General features: G+C 32.4%; 2 protein-coding genes and 1 long non-coding RNA gene across 6 annotated transcripts in view; 1 reads left to right on the forward strand and 2 right to left on the reverse strand.

Moving 5' to 3' along the window:
• The first annotated feature begins 90 nt into the window (after positions 1-90).
• LOC109856622 lies at positions 91-1321 on the forward strand. 2 transcript variants are annotated; one of them, XR_002250404.1, is made up of 3 exons: positions 91-194; positions 955-1074; positions 1226-1321. It is a non-coding gene; the product is annotated as an uncharacterized LOC109856622 (long non-coding RNA). The 2 variants fall into 2 exon arrangements; XR_002250405.1 differs by lacking the exon at positions 91-194 and adding an exon at positions 328-433.
• Positions 1322-9639: 8318 nt separating this feature from the next.
• Positions 9640-10661, reverse strand: LOC109856611 (39S ribosomal protein L55, mitochondrial). Its single transcript, XM_020432073.1, has 2 exons — positions 10576-10661; positions 9640-10219 (listed from the first exon to the last, which is right to left on the reverse strand). Exon 2 carries the CDS (start codon positions 10216-10218, stop codon positions 9892-9894), a length of 327 nt encoding a protein of 108 aa, XP_020287662.1. The 5' UTR covers position 10219; positions 10576-10661; the 3' UTR covers positions 9640-9891.
• A 542-nt stretch (positions 10662-11203) lies between these two features.
• The window catches only part of LOC109856610 (cystinosin homolog), a 20486-nt gene continuing 14189 nt past the window's right edge, over positions 11204-17500 (reverse strand). Inside the window, exons 4-11 of one of the 3 annotated variants that reach the window (XM_020432070.1) lie at positions 16900-16951; positions 16735-16825; positions 15957-16142; positions 14879-15119; positions 14619-14738; positions 14234-14522; positions 14007-14109; positions 11204-11295 (exon numbers count right to left, since the gene is read on the reverse strand). In XM_020432070.1, coding sequence (XP_020287659.1) covers positions 11226-11295; positions 14007-14109; positions 14234-14522; positions 14619-14738; positions 14879-15119; positions 15957-16142; positions 16735-16825; positions 16900-16939 — 1140 coding nt within the window. In that variant the 5' untranslated portion in view covers positions 16940-16951 and the 3' untranslated portion in view covers positions 11204-11225. The other 2 variants (XM_020432071.1, XM_020432072.1) reach the window with 2 other exon arrangements.

The raw sequence follows: 17500 nt of genomic DNA on the forward strand, positions 1-17500 counted from the left end.
GCGCAGTTTAAATCATTTTTTATCCTAATAATATGCTTAATAATTACTTTTGCGAAATATAGTTGTGTATAACTTTATAGACGCTTTCATCTTCGACAACAACTTCAAGTGACTCCTGTACTCAGAACTCTGAAAGCAAACTAATCTCGAGCACACCTAAAGAAAGCAGTACAACCGACACCGCCGAAGATATGGTAAGGTTTTCAAATATAGTACAAAAGACAACAACGAAATGCGATAAAATAGAGAGTTTACTTCGCCGAGATATTTGTCGTAAGCTTTAATAAATGTGTTTAAATAATTTCAGTAATACTTATTATAGTCTTTTCTAAACATGTTCTTCTGTGAACATTTTTCAATGAAATTCAAGTTATTGGAAGAATTCACGCAAGTATATGCTAATAAATGTTCACAAAAAAAACTCGTAAACATAGTAAGTATTTTAAATATATGCAGTAGTAATGTAGGCGTAACTGAACGGTTTTTGCAGGATGTTTTGCAAGTAAATAATACTCAAAGCGGTTTTGTCCCAAACGTTTCGACTATATATTGAGTCTTCTTCAGTGGGTACACAAATTAACAATATTCATACTTAGTGTTAACGCCAAAGTACTTCTCGATAAAGTTGAAAAGGGAAGGTTGTCTTCTTTGTAAGAGATGTGAATTCTCAATTCTGAAGAAGACTCAATATATATAGTCGAAACGTTTGGGAGAAAACCGCTTTGAGTATTATTTACCTGCAAACCGTTCAGTTACGTCTACATTACTACTGCATATGATTTTCTACACTGAATTTGAGGACTATCCTCGTTGAACAATTAATTTCAAATATAATTTACGTTAATGGTAGCGTTGTTCCATAATAAACTTGCACATTATTTAAATCAGGTTTTTTAATAAGACGTGTGCTTTATATGTAACTTTTGCGGAATATAGTTTTGTATAATTTTACAGATATTTCCATCTTTGCTATCAACTTCAAGTAATTTCCATAAACAGAAATCCGAAAGAAAACAAATCTGGAGCAGTATTCTGCTAATAGGTTGCAGAACGTCTGCAAACGGTGTCTTCATAGTGAGTTTTTGAAAAATAGTAAAAAAATATGATTGAATGTGATATGATGAAGAGCTTACTCTGCCGAGATAGTTCTCGACCGCTTTAAGAAATTTGTTTTAGATTTACTTAAATAAAGTTCAGTAATATTTATTTATCATCTTTTTTGAAGGGGTATTTCTGTAGACACTGTTTAATGGAATTCGATTTTCTGCGAGAACTCATGCACCATATTCATATACAAGTATGTTCATGGAAAAAATAATCAAATGTGGTAAGTTTGTTTCGAATATATGTTACAACAATGATAGCGTTGTTTTGGTAGAAATGCTCGCACAGTTTAAATTACTTTTTGTCTCAATAACGTATACTACTATAAAATAAATTATTACTAAAAATATATTATTACTTCATAAGTAATAATATATTTTATCTTCTTTTTTGTAGTCGGTTTTTGTTAACACATCGTCACTGTAACTGACCTGTCAGTCGACTCTTGTTTTGCACATACTTAAGTACTGCTTATTATATTTTCTTTGAAAATGGCTTGCTACTCTCAGCTCTGTTTATTGAAATTTGAGTGACAGAATTCCACACTCATAAGTAGTGAAATATGTGAATCTCAGATATAATATGTGCGCGGATATAAAATTTTCGAAATTAGTATTTAGTTAATATGAGACAATAAAACCCCAATACTTATGTAAAGAGATTTCTCTGCCAAAACTATATTGTTTATTAAAAGCAATTGTCAACTTTTTTTCGGAAGTGTGCAATAATTGTTATTTTTACATGTAGTTTTACAGGATGACAAGTAGTAGTCTTCTTTTGCATATTCAGGATTCTAACTGCATGAAAGATATAACAATTTGTAAAATAATAGACACACACACACACACACACAACGTAAAAGTACTTCAATCTAAAAAACATAAATTGATGTTGGAAGAGTCGTTACATACGAGAACATTTTTCCACATTTGACGATCAAGTAGACAACTACAATTAATTGTTACGTGTTATTTACAATTTATGGTTGTAATTTTTAGTGATATGATTGACACAATTATTTGACAAATATGTAAAACAGACTTCGTGTGTGCTCTATACGATATTCTATATGCGACAGTAGATAAAATTGATATCTATTGTTTTTATTTTTTTTTTATTCTTCATATATTTATCTTCTATATTCTTATTTTTTTCTTATTTTCTTTCTATTTTGTATACGTACTAATGTACGTGTATTGAAATAGATATTATATAGAAGTGATATGGAAGTACTATGTATTAAAACATATATTACATGGAAGTATTATGTATTTAAATATTGTCCATATGCAACATCATTTAATATTATACTTTCACATTTTTATATTTTTTACTTTCACATTTTTATATTTTTTACTTTCACATTTTTATATTTTTTACGAAGCGCTTGTCCACTTTTCCTTTAATCAAATATAATTGAAAAAAAAAACCATTGTTACATTTCATTTATATGCTCTAAATACAGAAAAATGTATTTATTTTGATGTATATGTACTTAAATACAATACAAATAAATTTACAAACTTTACAAATAAAACGACTCTTTAATATTCACCTATGAGAAAAATCAGAAGATTAGTTAAAAAAAACGATCGCTCTGGGTGTGCACATAAATTATTTTTTCAAAATCATTTTAAAGTAGATTTTATATAGATTTTTAATATATGTAAAAATGTATGTTTTTAAATTACAACTTTAATTCAAATAGTTACAAAGGAGACTCTAGATCTCTACTGAAAGTAACGTAGATGTTTATATTAAATGTTTTCTATGTCCATCATGAATATCTAATCGAGAGTCCAGAGTGTTCTATGTGGGATCACATTATCACATGCAGAACATGTTTCAATACCTTATAAACAGGTTTGTTGTGCATCTAACATTGTTGCCTAACAAAAATTTCTCATTTCTTTCGCAATGACGATTTCACCGTGACCGAAAGCGTCAGTAATAATTACGATCCGATTGACAATTGTATCACATACAAGTATTTTGTAGTTCGCAAAAAGTATCGGACATACTGTGTGCGATGCATCAATCGCGTGTTGAAAATATGTCATAAAATCAATTTAGAATTCCAAAAAAAAAAAAAAAAATTATTTTTTTTTAATAGTAGGTATAAAATATAATTGTTTTTTTTTATTTCTTTATACGATGAAAAATCATCGAATCAAGCAAATTATACGATTGTAACGATCGCGACAAGCTAATCCGTCACTTTCGCTTGCCCGGCGACTTTCAGTTGTAACGCGTTGAAAGTTCATCCGCTGTTTCGTGCGGTAATTACTTACTCGCTTAGCGCGAGAACGACGAAAAGTGCGTGTCGAAGTGCGCGGAGGCGAGAATTGGAGAAAGTCACCGCTCTCGAGGAAAATTGCTCTAAAACAAACGACATGCCCGTGGTTGAACGCAACGTGAGCCTCTCCGCTGTCACGCGACATACCGAGGAAATAACAGCGCACGTGCGCTACTTGCACAAAAAAATTATGCTATCATCTCTAATAACCGGCAATTATTTCGTGAGCCGCGGTGTCAGTCTTCTCAAGTTCTGTACAATATCGTATGAAACAAACTGACGCACGCGTGAAAGACATGTAATTACACGGCACAATTGTAAATTAATATGTACAGAAGAGTGAGGGAAAAAGCGCGACTTTTTTACGTACAAAAACCGGAGCGACGACATTCAATTTTATTTGACAACAGACGACGTACACAAGTTACAATTCGTCCATACATACATTTCTGCATCGGAGAGAGAATTTCACTTGTCCTTGAGCTAAGCGAGCTCTTCTTATATGAATGTGAAAACAAGTTTGTTCTCAAACAAATATTGCTCATTGAGAAAGAAATATTATTCGAAAGCGGTTCGAACTTGTAATCGATTCGATACCCGTCGCGCAGGATATTCTACTTTCTTTTTCAACCAAGTTCAAGGTCGTTTTTAAGGCAACTAAAAAAACCCTTAAAAAAACCTATTTAGCAGATTATTAAAAAATTAATGAGATTATTAGAGAATTAATGAGATTTAATACGTATGAAACAATAGATAATTTTGTTAACTTGACACACAATCGTTTTATTTTGCAACGTTAGTAAAAACACATGTTAAAATTCAAATTACAGTTTCTCGTTAACAATTCACAAAAGTGCATTGTCTCCAAATAGAATTTGTTACTTCTAAATACCAGTCTTCTAGATTCCTGAAAAATTTCTTTAAAATTCACGAAGCCCACAGGCTTTTCTTGTAAAATTTTGATTTTGTATGCCATTTTTCTTTCACCCACAATGTTTTTGACATTTCTCTTTCTACGCTATTGGTGGTACATTTTTATTATTATAGTTCCCAGGATAAAAAATCATTCTTTTCTCTTTTTGTAAGTTCTAAAAAATCAAGATACAAAAAAAAAAGATTCACCTTGACACGTAAATCAATCAATGCGGGTCTGCTTTAGATTCTTCTTCTATAGTCTTAGTACAGATGTGCATTTTTTGTTTTTTCAAAATACGACAAACGAAGTAAGGAAACACGAATATAAAAGATGTGGTTCCTCAGGGTTCCTCTTTTCATTCTGCACAGAGTCACGTATTTAGTTCAGTTTTCTTCAAATGTAAAAAAACCATTTTTTTTAATATAAACGAAACATTCCAACTACGTGAATAAAATCTTCTAATATTTACTATCTCTCTCTCTCTCTCTCTTTCTCTCTCATTCACCGCACAGTGAAGATTCTCAATTGATCTGATTGTTAACTTATTATGTTGATATTGCTACATACGACAATATTTAAACATTTTAAGAAGACTTTTGATACCTTATATGGTTTTCGTTTGTTTAGTGGAGGCTTTTCAATATCGAAACAAAATAACAATAATAAAAGAACTTACAAAACATTCTGTTATTATAGATGCTGCTCGCCATGTTTGGTACATTCTGATAGATCAAATTATTTTTACGAAAGTTATTTTGTGATAAAAGATTTTCTCCAGAGTCTTCATTTAATAAAATAAGAAAGTCAACGGAAGCGGTGCCAAATCAAAGATTTGTTTAAAAAAAATATTATTCTATATAATATATTTCTATATACACACATACACACACATATCTTGTTTCTTAATTATTTATTATAGATTTAATAATAATATATGTGATATAATGTATGTGATATATAAACTTTTTACAAATTTGTTATTTCTTTATTGGTTTTTTAAAATATTAGAACCTCTAGCTTTAATACAATTGGCACAAACACGAATAAATCACTACCATATCTAATAAAAACCCCTTATATACACTAGCTATAGAAGCAGTAATAGCGCGGTGTTTAGTGGTTTCTAAGATAAAATGGTATCTATATTATTTCCATTTTTTGTTGTTGCAATCTTGCTTCCCGGTAAAAAATTTTTCATATATACTTATACACAAATTAAAATAATTATATCTAATTATGCAAATTTATATGCCGAATATCTATACAATTTTATACACGGAGAATTTCTTTTTTTAAGAGAATGGCTTCAAAGATATTCCATATCAAATTACAAAATAACTTTATTATCATTAGATAATAAGTATTTAGTATCATGTTAGATACAAAAAAATTATATAAAACTATATTTTTACTATATTTTTAAAAACTTTTGCTATATAATCATATATACTTATACACAAATTAAACTTATTATATCTAATTATGCAAATTTATATATATATATACCGAATATGTCGATACAATTTTATACATGGAAAATTTTTTACCGGGTTGTAGATATAGAAATGATATCATACATATTTATGCATGTTTACTATACTGTCTTTATAACAAAAGAAGTTGTCAGGAATGGTCCTTACGATGGAAAGTAAAATACGGGACAAAATGGGATACCAGAGTAACATATTTTATTCCAAATTGTAGCCAAGGACAAGAATATGGATATTCCTAAAAAATATCTATCATCCTTTTCTTGGCAACAATTTGCAATAAAGTGTGTTACTTGCTCTGATATTCACTTTGTCTAGTATTTTACTCTTTACGGAATAAAAAAAACTAATAAACATCATATAATATGTGTTTATTCCGTTGTTACGGCGTACGAGCGCGCGAAAAAATCGCAGCCCGAGCATGTCATTTTGCACGTGGCTGCGCGCTCATTCGCGGATCTTTATTTATTAAAAACTCGTTAACTATTGCGAATCTCGCAAAATGGTAAAGGACTTTTCGACTCGGAATAACTTCTTCTATCTGTCTACAAGCGGTGACGCGGTCTTTATCAGATCTGTATATAATATATACGTATGTACCAGAGAGAAGACTGAGAGCGACCAGGGCCTATAAGAGTTTCTGCGATAACTTAACCGCCCCGCAAACCAGCGCGTGTCCACGGATGGTTCACATTAGAACTACGCAGCCATGTCCACGAGCGACTGTCGGTACGTGCGATATGTCCAAACGTGGACATTGTTCTATTCCGCGCTTTGTCTACAGCGTGCGATTCCATTCTGTGCAATGTGCACGAATTCAAGTGTCGAAAATCAATTACAAGTGCACAAATTATTACTGAAAAATACCAGTCAGGTTCACATCTTGATCTATTAAGTCAACATCCTTCCAAGTTTCTATGGAAGGTAAACAGCGTATGTTTTTTGTTATTTTATTTTTTAAATAAAAGAATATATATCTCGGAACATTACTTGCTGATATTATTAATACCTCGGCCGCATGACCTTGGCGGGGTCACTGACCTCGGCCGCGCGACTGCACCGGGGTCACTGACCTTGGTCATGTAACATCTTACTGTAATATGTATATAATATATATAATACAATATATAAAGTATAATATTATAAATATATAATAAATTATATGTATAATACACATATTATTTAATGTTATATATAATATAAATTACAGTCACGTTACTTTAGTCACGTGTTCTACTCTTTCCTGTCACGTGACTTTACTTTAGTCACGTTTTTAATTTTCTATACGACGAACTGTCAAAATCGCTTTCCTGTCATTATTTACTCTCTCGATCTTACCGATTCGATTCGACTCGACTCGACTCGATCAATCAACCAATTAATTGGCAACGCGGAAAGGAGGCATCAGTAGATGCGATACATTCGACTCGAAAACGCGCACTTTGCGGTCCAAATGGATTTTTTTATGAAAGATTGAATTGATATTAATAATATCAGCAAGTAATGTTCCGAGATATATATTCTTTTATTTAAAAAATAAAATAACCAAAAACGTACGCTGTCTTGCGTGAATATTACGATGTTTACCTTCCGTGGAAACTTGAAAGGATATTGACTTAATAGATAATATTGATTTAATAGATGTGAACCTAACTGGTATTTTTCAGTAATAATTGGTGCAATTGTAATTGAGTTTCGACACTTGAATTCGTGCACATTACACAGAATTGAACCGTACGCTGTGGACATAGCGCTCTTATGAGCTTGGCCGCTCTCAGTCTCTTCTCCCTGCATGTATACTCTTAGGGTCATTCTACAATGAGTTGAAAATGTCTCGTCGCCAGTTGCAACTACTAGGGAAAAAGTATTATTTTACGTGCTGCGGTTGCCAGTTGCTGTTGACAAAAGTTAAAAGTTGACCAATTCTCTTTTAGCAACCGCAACGACAAAGCGCAACCAGAAATAATACTTTTCTTTTCGTAATTGCTACCTTTTGCAACTGGCAACGGGATATTTTCAACTCATTAGAGAATGACCCTTAGTACACGTACGCGTCTTCTCACATTGCCCAATTTTTATATTTTCTAATAAGCTCTCGATAACTTTATCTAAAAGATAAAGTATATCTTTTTACCATTTTTTGTTGTAATCTTGCTTGTATATATATTACATAGATACAGATATGATATTATACGTACTTATGTATATTTACCATACTGTCTAATACCATTATGTTAGAACGCGTGTTTTATTTAATTTGATTATATACTGTATAATATGTACAGAAATTCGTATTTTTCAAGGACATATAATTCTTTGATCACAAGCTAAAACTTATAAACTGCAATTACTTTATGTAAACTGTTCTACTCTTCAAGGTAGATTAAACATTTAACAGTCTGCTTAACAGTTATTTAATATAACAAATGCAATTTTCACAGAAAGTGAAATTCCATCACGCACTGGTAATTGTTCGTGTGTAGTCTAGCAAAGAATGCAATATTATTCTGTTCGAGTAATACCCTAATTAGTTATTCATTTATTTATTTTAATTAGTTATTAATTTAATGCTTAAAGTTTTATACATAATTTTGCGGTTATTTGTACTCAAAGCGCGAGACCACTTATTCATATTCTTATCTTTTTTTATTTTTATTTTACATACATACTAATACACGTGTATATTCGAATATTATACTATAGTGAAATTGTATATATTTAGATACAAGTATACAACACATTGTTACATGTACGTACATGTATATACCCTATTACATAAAGAAATAATAAATAAGAATAAATAACAAACAACATGTACAAACGATTTGTTTTATTTATGAGATAAAAAAACATAATGTTTTTTCATCTCATTATATTTTATACGTATCACAAAATCCGTTATTTGTAATTGTGGAACATCTAATATTAATAACAAAAACTTTGAATGTTATTTGTGTAGAAATCGTGATAGATCGATCAACTGATCCGTAATAGCGTTAGGTAATCGCATAATAGTTTCTGGTCTCCTTTACAGTATTCTCATTATTTAATTTCTAATTGTGCGCGTCACAGGGAATTTCACTTGTCCAACCACGCAGACGACTCCCTTCATCCGATGTGAAAGCAAATTTATTATTGAACAATTAGTGTCCATTGAGAAGGAAATATTATTCGAAGGCAGTTCGTAATTGATTTGATATCCGCGATTCGTCGCGCACAAGATAATGTTTCTTTTTCAAACAAAATTCGAGATCATTTTTTCTGGCAAATCAATAAACTGTTAAACAAATTATTACAAGTATTAAGATTGACTAATTTGCACCTACGAAACAATATGCAATTTTGTTATTTTGTATTTTTAGTATCAGTTTTCTAATTTGGCGAACGAAAGAAAGAAAAGGAAAAATATATCCATTATCTTTTGTACGATTATATTTTGATTATATAAAGTATTGTGCTATATTGTAAGGATTATAAAACGTTAATTATTGTTCTTTGCTGAATAATATAACAATTCTGATTACACTAATCCTTCAGGCTTTACGCGCTATAACGTGGCTGTCCTCCTAATTTCGCATTAAAAGCCGCATACGTTTTTTTGCAATATGTCTTTTTGCAAATGTTTTTACATTTTTTACTTATATAAAATTGTTCGCATATATAAATTCGCATTTCACGGCAGAGCTGTTCGTACAGCGATATACAGGCTCTATATGGCTAGCGCAGTCGTAGCAAAACGGGTCAAGTCAATCTAACATATCACATACGCTTTTTATTATATAAATATGGTTCAGATATATGTATAATTTATAAGATACAATATTATCTATCTATAACGATTAAAATCTGTTTATTATTGCTACACTTTGAAATATATATACAAAAGTTTGACACACACAATAGTATTTGTACGTATATCCGTTATTGCGGTGCAATTGAAAAATACATAGCAATCGAAAACAAGATTATTTTCGTTCAAGATACAAATAAAAGACGCATAAATGCCTCAAATGAGTGTTCTTTCTTTTATATCTTGACATAAATAATATTCATTCATTATGTTTCAGAAAACGCTGTCATATAATTCACTTCTTTAAATTGAGATATCTGTTCTCATCGAAGCTGTCTTCAATTTCCTCGGCTATAACTATTTTCGATTTTGGTTTACGCTTTGCAAGTCTGATCTTCATTTCCTCTTCGGAAAGCTCCGCGATATTAAGCGGCAAAACAATTATCTTTCGCGGCTCGTGATACTCCATATCTATACTACTCCCATCTGGAAGAACGAGTATTGTAGGGTATGTTCGTTCATATACCGCTCTGTGCTTCTTCGTAATCGCGGCTGTCCAGCAATTGAGATTTCTTCGCAGGCCTGTCGCAGAGCTGCCAATTCGTGCAAGTGAAACGATCATTCTGAAATGTACGAAAATGTAAATAAATATAATTCTTTTAGATAAAAAAAAAAAGATTATTTCTTTTTACACAATTTTAAACAACAAAGTTCACAATAAAACCTGTACGTGTCGTAATAACATAAATAATAATAAAAAGAATCTTTTTACAGAAGAAACTAACTTAAGATATCACATTTGTTTACGACACGTAGGTTATGTTGTCTTGTTAAATTCGTAGTGGCAACCACTTTACGTAACACATTACTTGTTTGTCGCACAAACTTCTTATTTTGTTGAAAAATATCTTTTTATTTAAAAAAAAAAAAAAAAAAACACCAACGAGTTACGCAAATAGAAGATCAAAAGAAAATTTACTTGTCAAAGCGACCGACGAGACGAGCAGCTTGATGCAACGACTTGTAGCTCTCTGCAGCCGAGCGATCGAAGTGGTCACGTGGTTTTCCCGCTCGACGAATCGACGGCCGACCGCACTATCGATACAAAATTGCGATTATCGAAATGTGCGCTTCAAAAGTTTTTCAGAGAGTTCTGTGTGCGCGCCCGCTTGTTCGGTAGCGATCTCGGTGGGTGCGAAAATTAATACGCGTGCTTTTTTGCGTGCGATTTGATTCGCAATTGGTTGAAAAAGTTCAGTCTTGTACGTAATTGCGAAGAAAAGTGTCTTAATATCTCAAGCGATATTGTTTTCCGGACGTCGAGAGATGGACGGACGAGCACGTACGGTCCTTGGAGCCATCTTTGCGCCAAATCAAACGATTCGAACGACTCCGGTGAGTTGAAAACAAATGTTGATTCACTCTCTCGGGAGAGATTCCGGTTACTTTATCGTACTTGTGCAATTTTGTGTTGAGAAATATTATGTGCACAATGTGCGATCGGGCGTATCGCTCTCGACGAGGAAAAGAGGATGTTTCGCTTGCGACGTGGTACTGTTTTTTTGTTTTTTTTGTTTTTTTTTTTTAAGCGTTCTGACGAAAATGATATATCTATGTGTGCGAACGTATTTATGCGTTGCACGAGCACTTGGGTTCTTCCTTGCAATGACCGGGTAACTCGGTATATTCTGTACGATTCCTGCAAAGGGTAAAGGAATTTATGTCACACATTTTTCAGACACAAAAAGCGAGTTTGGCGCGATTTCGGAGAGATTCATCAATCTCTTTCCACACTTCGGGGGAGAGGGGGAAAGTGCATTGATTATCTCGCGAAAGATCGCCGTGTGAGAAAGTGCATTAAACTAAAAGTTAGTAGAGTTAGTTAGTTAAGTTGGGGCAAACTTGATTAACCCGGGAATGAAATATACGGGCGAGACTTTTCTGGGGAGAAATTTCTGGTGAGCTGGTTTAACTTTTTATTTTATCGTTTCACAGTTTTTTTTACAAAAATTGTTTCAATCTGTGTTTATTCGTCAAATATTACAACAAAAATAGGGTAAAAGACCTAATAATTACTGTCACCTTAAGCTATTTTATTAAAAATATTAAATAAATCCTAAAAAGTTCTGCATGAAAGAAAATCTAACATAGAATTTTAAGTGCACAATTAATATAACAAAAACTCCAGCACTCAACATTCTTGTCTCATTTCTTTCATTTTAGGGGGTGACAGTAATAGCTCTCGCATCGTTCTTTTTTAATTATTAAATTTATAAATAAAAATAGAGATTTTGAGAGGCGGTATTATTTTGTTTCTTACATTAGAGACATCGAATAATACCAGATAAGAAGAAAAACACATTTGTTTTTAATAAATAAATAGTAAAAACAATTCGCTAACGCCAGAGTTTATACATTCAGGTGACAATAATTGGGTCTTTTACCCTATATAACGCAGTGAATGTAGTCGCGTACATAATTGCGATAAAAAAAAAAAAATTATTTTTTCGATTTCGGAAATAGAGATTTTATATTTCTCTGTATAAATTTTCAAAAGAGTATGTGTAAAACGTTTATTGGGAAAGTCTATTCCCGGGTTAATACTGAAAATCACACGCATTCATTCAAGTGATACACGCCATAAAACATCACATTTTTTTTTTTTTTTCTATCCTACTGTGGTCCCAAGGAATCTGAACAAATAGTTGCTCCAGTTTCTTAAAGTACCCTTAAAGATATCCCCTAAAATCTCGCCAAATCTTTCACTGCCATGCAATTTACAAAAATCTTCAATTGCATACGATAACAAATGTCCCGTGAACGTGTGAAAGTTGCATGCTTCATGATCAAATAGTGATACTTATCCTACGTGAACGTAAAAACGTGTTTACAATATAGTTTTTCAATATACATAAATACTGTTTCATTATTTTGCATATTTCGAAAACAATCTACAAATATTGTTATCGAAACAATATGTATTCATGAGTTTACTAATAGTTTCCTATGTTAAAAACAATTTTCTATCTTTCGCATTCTCTTTCTCTATTTTATTTTTACACATTCAATACTGCCGTTTACCGATTAAACTGCATTATATTTATTTTGCGCATGATAACAACATCAATACTTTCGAAAAACATCTCTAGTTGCGTCTATTTTCCGTATCACATTGCAATTCTTTATATAAAAAACTACACATCCTAATATTATGTATAATACACTTCATACAGTAAAAAAACACTTCTGTTTCACATCTTTTTCATCTTTTTGTATATATTATAAATAATTAGAAATAAGATGAAATAAGATGAATTATCCTCTGGTTCTTATTAAAATAATAATGGAATAGAGTGAGGCCAAAAGAACCGATTGCAAGATGTTGTGCCAAATTAATAATATAAAATAATATAAAATTAATAATATATTCCATTAATATATTATAAATATTGAACTCACAATAATGGAATGTCTTCAAAATAAATATTACTATTAAAAAAAAATAGAGATTTATACAAAAAAACGTGCCTATTGCGGATAATCACACACATGCATGTACTTATCGCACGCATACACACATTGTGTGTGTGTGTGTGTGTGTGTGTGTGTGTATAATATCTTATATGTCCTACATATCTGGCACAATGACAGATTTGTGTATAAAATATTCATGAAAATGTATGGAAAAAATATAAAACTACACGTATAAAAAATATTGAATTATAAAAAAACGTAAAAAATTCAACGATGAAAAATTCTATTTTTGCCGCAAAGTTAGTTGTTACGTTCTGCCCTTCAGGTCAATCATCTTCTCATCGCTATATCTGTAAAATCAAAATTTTTGTCCCATCTCTCACTTACAATCTCTTATTACACAAATGAAACGGAAATATATATGTATATACACGTACTCAGAAAATATAATCAAAACACACCTTAACATACACGTGTATATATTCTATTCTCGTGTATATCGTGTACGACGCTATACAATATTATCAATATACTGACGTAATTAATAATAAATTAACATAGCAAACTATATAAAAACAATATAAAAACAACCGTTAACTTAAATTAATAATTAATAAAATTACGCAAAGAGGGGTTTAGCAACATTTGATACAACACACAGTCAACAACACAATATTGAAAAAGGGGTTAATGTATATATCTACACGCGTGCAATATATTAGTATTTATTAAATTCTACATTAGTTTTTCCTAAAACGTTCCCCACACATGACAAGTTACATACAACGCGTTAGCTCAGGATATTATATCGTGCTGATATAATATAAGATCAGATTTTCTAAAAAAAAATTGTTCGATAAAAATGGCACGAAACAAAAAAGCCAAAAAACATGCAAAGCGTAGATTAATGCCAAAAGCACGCAGAGATATACATACCTGTACAGAACGTAATGCTGTATTATGAAAAATATGTCAAACGCCACGGAAAAGAATCCAAGACCGAATTTAGTCGGATCTCCGAAAATACTTTCCCAATCGTCTAAGGTAAAAAAAAAACAGTATGACGTAAACAAACGTAACGCGGAAATTAATATTGTTGAATGCTAAATATATATACGTAGAGAACAGCAATTTAAATTCACACATATCTAATTTATCTTTACCGTAGTTGTAAGCGTTGAGTATCATCTGTAGCATTGACAAAATACCACCGGTAAAATCCAGAAATATATTTCCTATACTCCAACCGACAGTGGATTTTCTTCTATAATTGTAATACGCTTGGGGTATACATTTGATAAGCGTTATGCTGAGCTTTACGTAGCTACAGTAGTAAAGAAAATCCAACCAGTGAATTGTCCTCACGAAAGATAATATCAACGATATTAATATAAAGACTGAAAATATCCCGTGTATGATACGTGCGGTCGTTGACACTCTTTGAGTACCGATCTAAATTAAAATTACACAATTAGATCTCAATTGTTGTGCATGTTATCTCGAAAACATTGAAAAAATAAAAATAAAATAAAAGAGAAATAAATTTACCTCATAAATAAAACACTGTCCGATAGTTATCGCAGTAGCGAATACCGCATGAATAGCAAAAAATATATCGTTAATTTGTACAGGATTCAAACCTTTCGGATAACGTCTAAAATACTCGTTCTGAAAATATTTGATTGAATTAACGAATTAAGTATTAAATACGAATATAGAAAAAATATAAAAACTATATTACTTATATTGTTACTCGATTAAAGCGTGTATGTAAAAAAAAAAATACGGCAAATATGACGATATTTTACCTCAATCTCGGGTATCCAGTAGAGACCACAATTGAACAATGCGTACATTAGAAAACCGACGAGATTTAACGACAGATAATCGAAATTAAGTCCCACAACACTTTTGCGTTTATAATTTATGTAAATTTGTGGATAAAAACTCACGCTCCATGCTAAGAAATATACCCAACCTACCACCGCGCTAATGTGATAAAGCGATTCGGATTTTTCTATCGTTACTCTGACAAATGCTTCAGAAAAACTAAAACAACAAAGTAGAGAAAATTATTTCCACGCACATAAAATGCATAAAGTTATTAGAACATCAGTCTTCGAATATCGCTCGAATATAATATTGGTAGAAACAAATCTTTTTGTTTGTTTTGTGCTCACTTTAAATTAATATTATGTACTTCGTCTTGTGGTATAATGATGATTTTATACATCGACATCTTCTAGAAGTTACAGGTGTATTAAGGTCACAAAAAATTCTTTCTTTATACGGAATACGCGTTTTGAAGGCCGAGTGTAGAAACCACTAGAGACGGTAGGATCGTTACCGACACGTTTGTTTCGTAAACGTCATCTTTTTTTAATAGCGACACTACCGAAACTTTCGGATTACACGCATTGTGAGAACAAGAGGTTTAAACGGGAGGTCACAAATGAACTAGGAAGTATTCCGTTTCGAATCTGAATACAGACTGACTGAAAGTTAAAGTTTCTGTTCACTTGTCAAGTATTGGGTCAAGAGGGTATCTGTCGCGCAATGTCTTAGCTAACACAGAATGCAGTGAAATGTGAGTGTAATAACTGATCGGAATCTTCCCAGAATTAGTCATGACGATAAAACAAGACCTCGCGATGCCACGAGTCTCTCTGGCTGCCAATTTGCTTGTTGTCGTGAAAGTGATTATACCGATTGTTGCGCAAAACCTGTTTACAAGTGCTTACACCACTCGGATGAGTGTGCGTGCGTGCACATACTTGTAATCATTATTGCACGTAAAAACATGTTTTTTTTTTTTTTGTAGCAATTGATTAGATTTCATAAGTCACCAGGTCTTAAGAGAAGAGTCGTTGCATCACACATACTTACTCTGTCACATTTTTAGGCGTTACGTTAGCGCTGACAATTGAATGGCCTGCGCTAAGACCTTTTACATCAATAATCCATTCTCTCTCATCTTGGGATACAGTAAAGTTATTTGGATTTGCGGATAGCAAGTCGACATGCTGTATGTCCAATGTAACTCTTACAACTTTGTCCTGTGGTAAAGAATCCCTACAAAAAATATCAAACACATGTGAGACAAACTGATGGAACAAAAAATACTTTCTCTCTCAAAACAAGTTCTCTCTCTAAATCACTTTTTAACATAATACACAAGATTTCGCAATTCTGAAGGACGTTCGAGATGAATCAGTTTATAGTCTGTTAGATCATCTAACGGGATGATGAAGTGCGAAGTCCACAGTGATAATGTATTACATTTTAATTTGTTATCATTCATCGACTCTCTGTTATCAGTACTCGTAGACCATACAATAAAGCTCCGTTCTGTCATGATTACAGCACGCTCTTATAAAGTGATATGATACAAAGTGAAATATGGGTGAAGATAATATAAAACTAGACGCGTAATGACTGTAGAAATATTTTTGTGACACTTTGTGCGCAGACATAAATTTCTATCACACGACCCATTTTGCAGTTGTGAAAACTAATATATATCGTGAGCACGCATATACTCTTAAAATTACATGATACAGCAAATGCTTAACAGCCAATAAAATTCCATAAGTGCTTGATAATATCCATAAACTTTGTTGTGACGGCTCGAGTTAGCTGTACATGACAGATATGTGCTACTCACGTAAGAGATAAGTTAAATGATTTCTGTTGATTGACCAATACTTTCAAGTCCTGCGTTGATACTTTAAATGTCCCTTCGATGCGTGTTAAAGCTGCAAATATAAAACAGCGTGTAAATGAACAATTAAGAGATCTCAGTATCTGATTCTTGGTTTTTTTGTCTCACCTGAAAGCATCAAGATCCATGTGTAACACAACAAATCCATGTTGTCTGTAGACTGAAACAAAACCACAAGCTAAATGCTCAGACAGCCGTTTGTAATGGGCAGGTATCTTATGTTAACAGTCTTCGATTTAGCCATTCTCGTAATCTCTTTGTACGGCACGTACGATGAGGCAGTGAGCGAGTCGCGAAATCAACGAAAATTTACATTAGTGACACGTAGCGTAACGTGGCGCGCGCGAAAGAGAGCGGCGTGTTTAACCTCAAAACGCGTGGAACATCTCATTACATTTGATCACAGCTGATCGTTGAGTAAACAATGTGACACTTTGAACGTTAAGTACGTTCATTAGTAGAATTAGTCAAGGCTTGATGAATGACGATCTCGATGATAAACAGACGCAGCGTGCATTGTTTTGTTTTTGGTTTGCTACATAGCCGCGTTATCCATGATGCAATTCCCGCGGACTGTAAATGTCAATATTGATAACGTTGACAACGATGTCACGACGACGACGATGCCGGCATCGGATTTTTTTTTATCGGCAAAAAATCTTTCAGGTGACTTTGATACAAGACAATCCGCACAATGTCACTATCACCC

The sequence above is a fragment of the Pseudomyrmex gracilis genome, unplaced genomic scaffold (genome assembly GCF_002006095.1).
Source record: "Pseudomyrmex gracilis isolate BER0280 unplaced genomic scaffold, ASM200609v1 scaffold_126, whole genome shotgun sequence".
In the NCBI taxonomy this organism is placed as follows: Eukaryota; Metazoa; Arthropoda; class Insecta; order Hymenoptera; family Formicidae; genus Pseudomyrmex; species Pseudomyrmex gracilis.

Coding starts and splice junctions, on each gene's coding strand:
- LOC109856611 (XM_020432073.1), bottom strand. CDS start 10,218: ATGATCGTTTCACTTGCACGAATTGGCAGCTCTGCGACAGGCCTGCGA.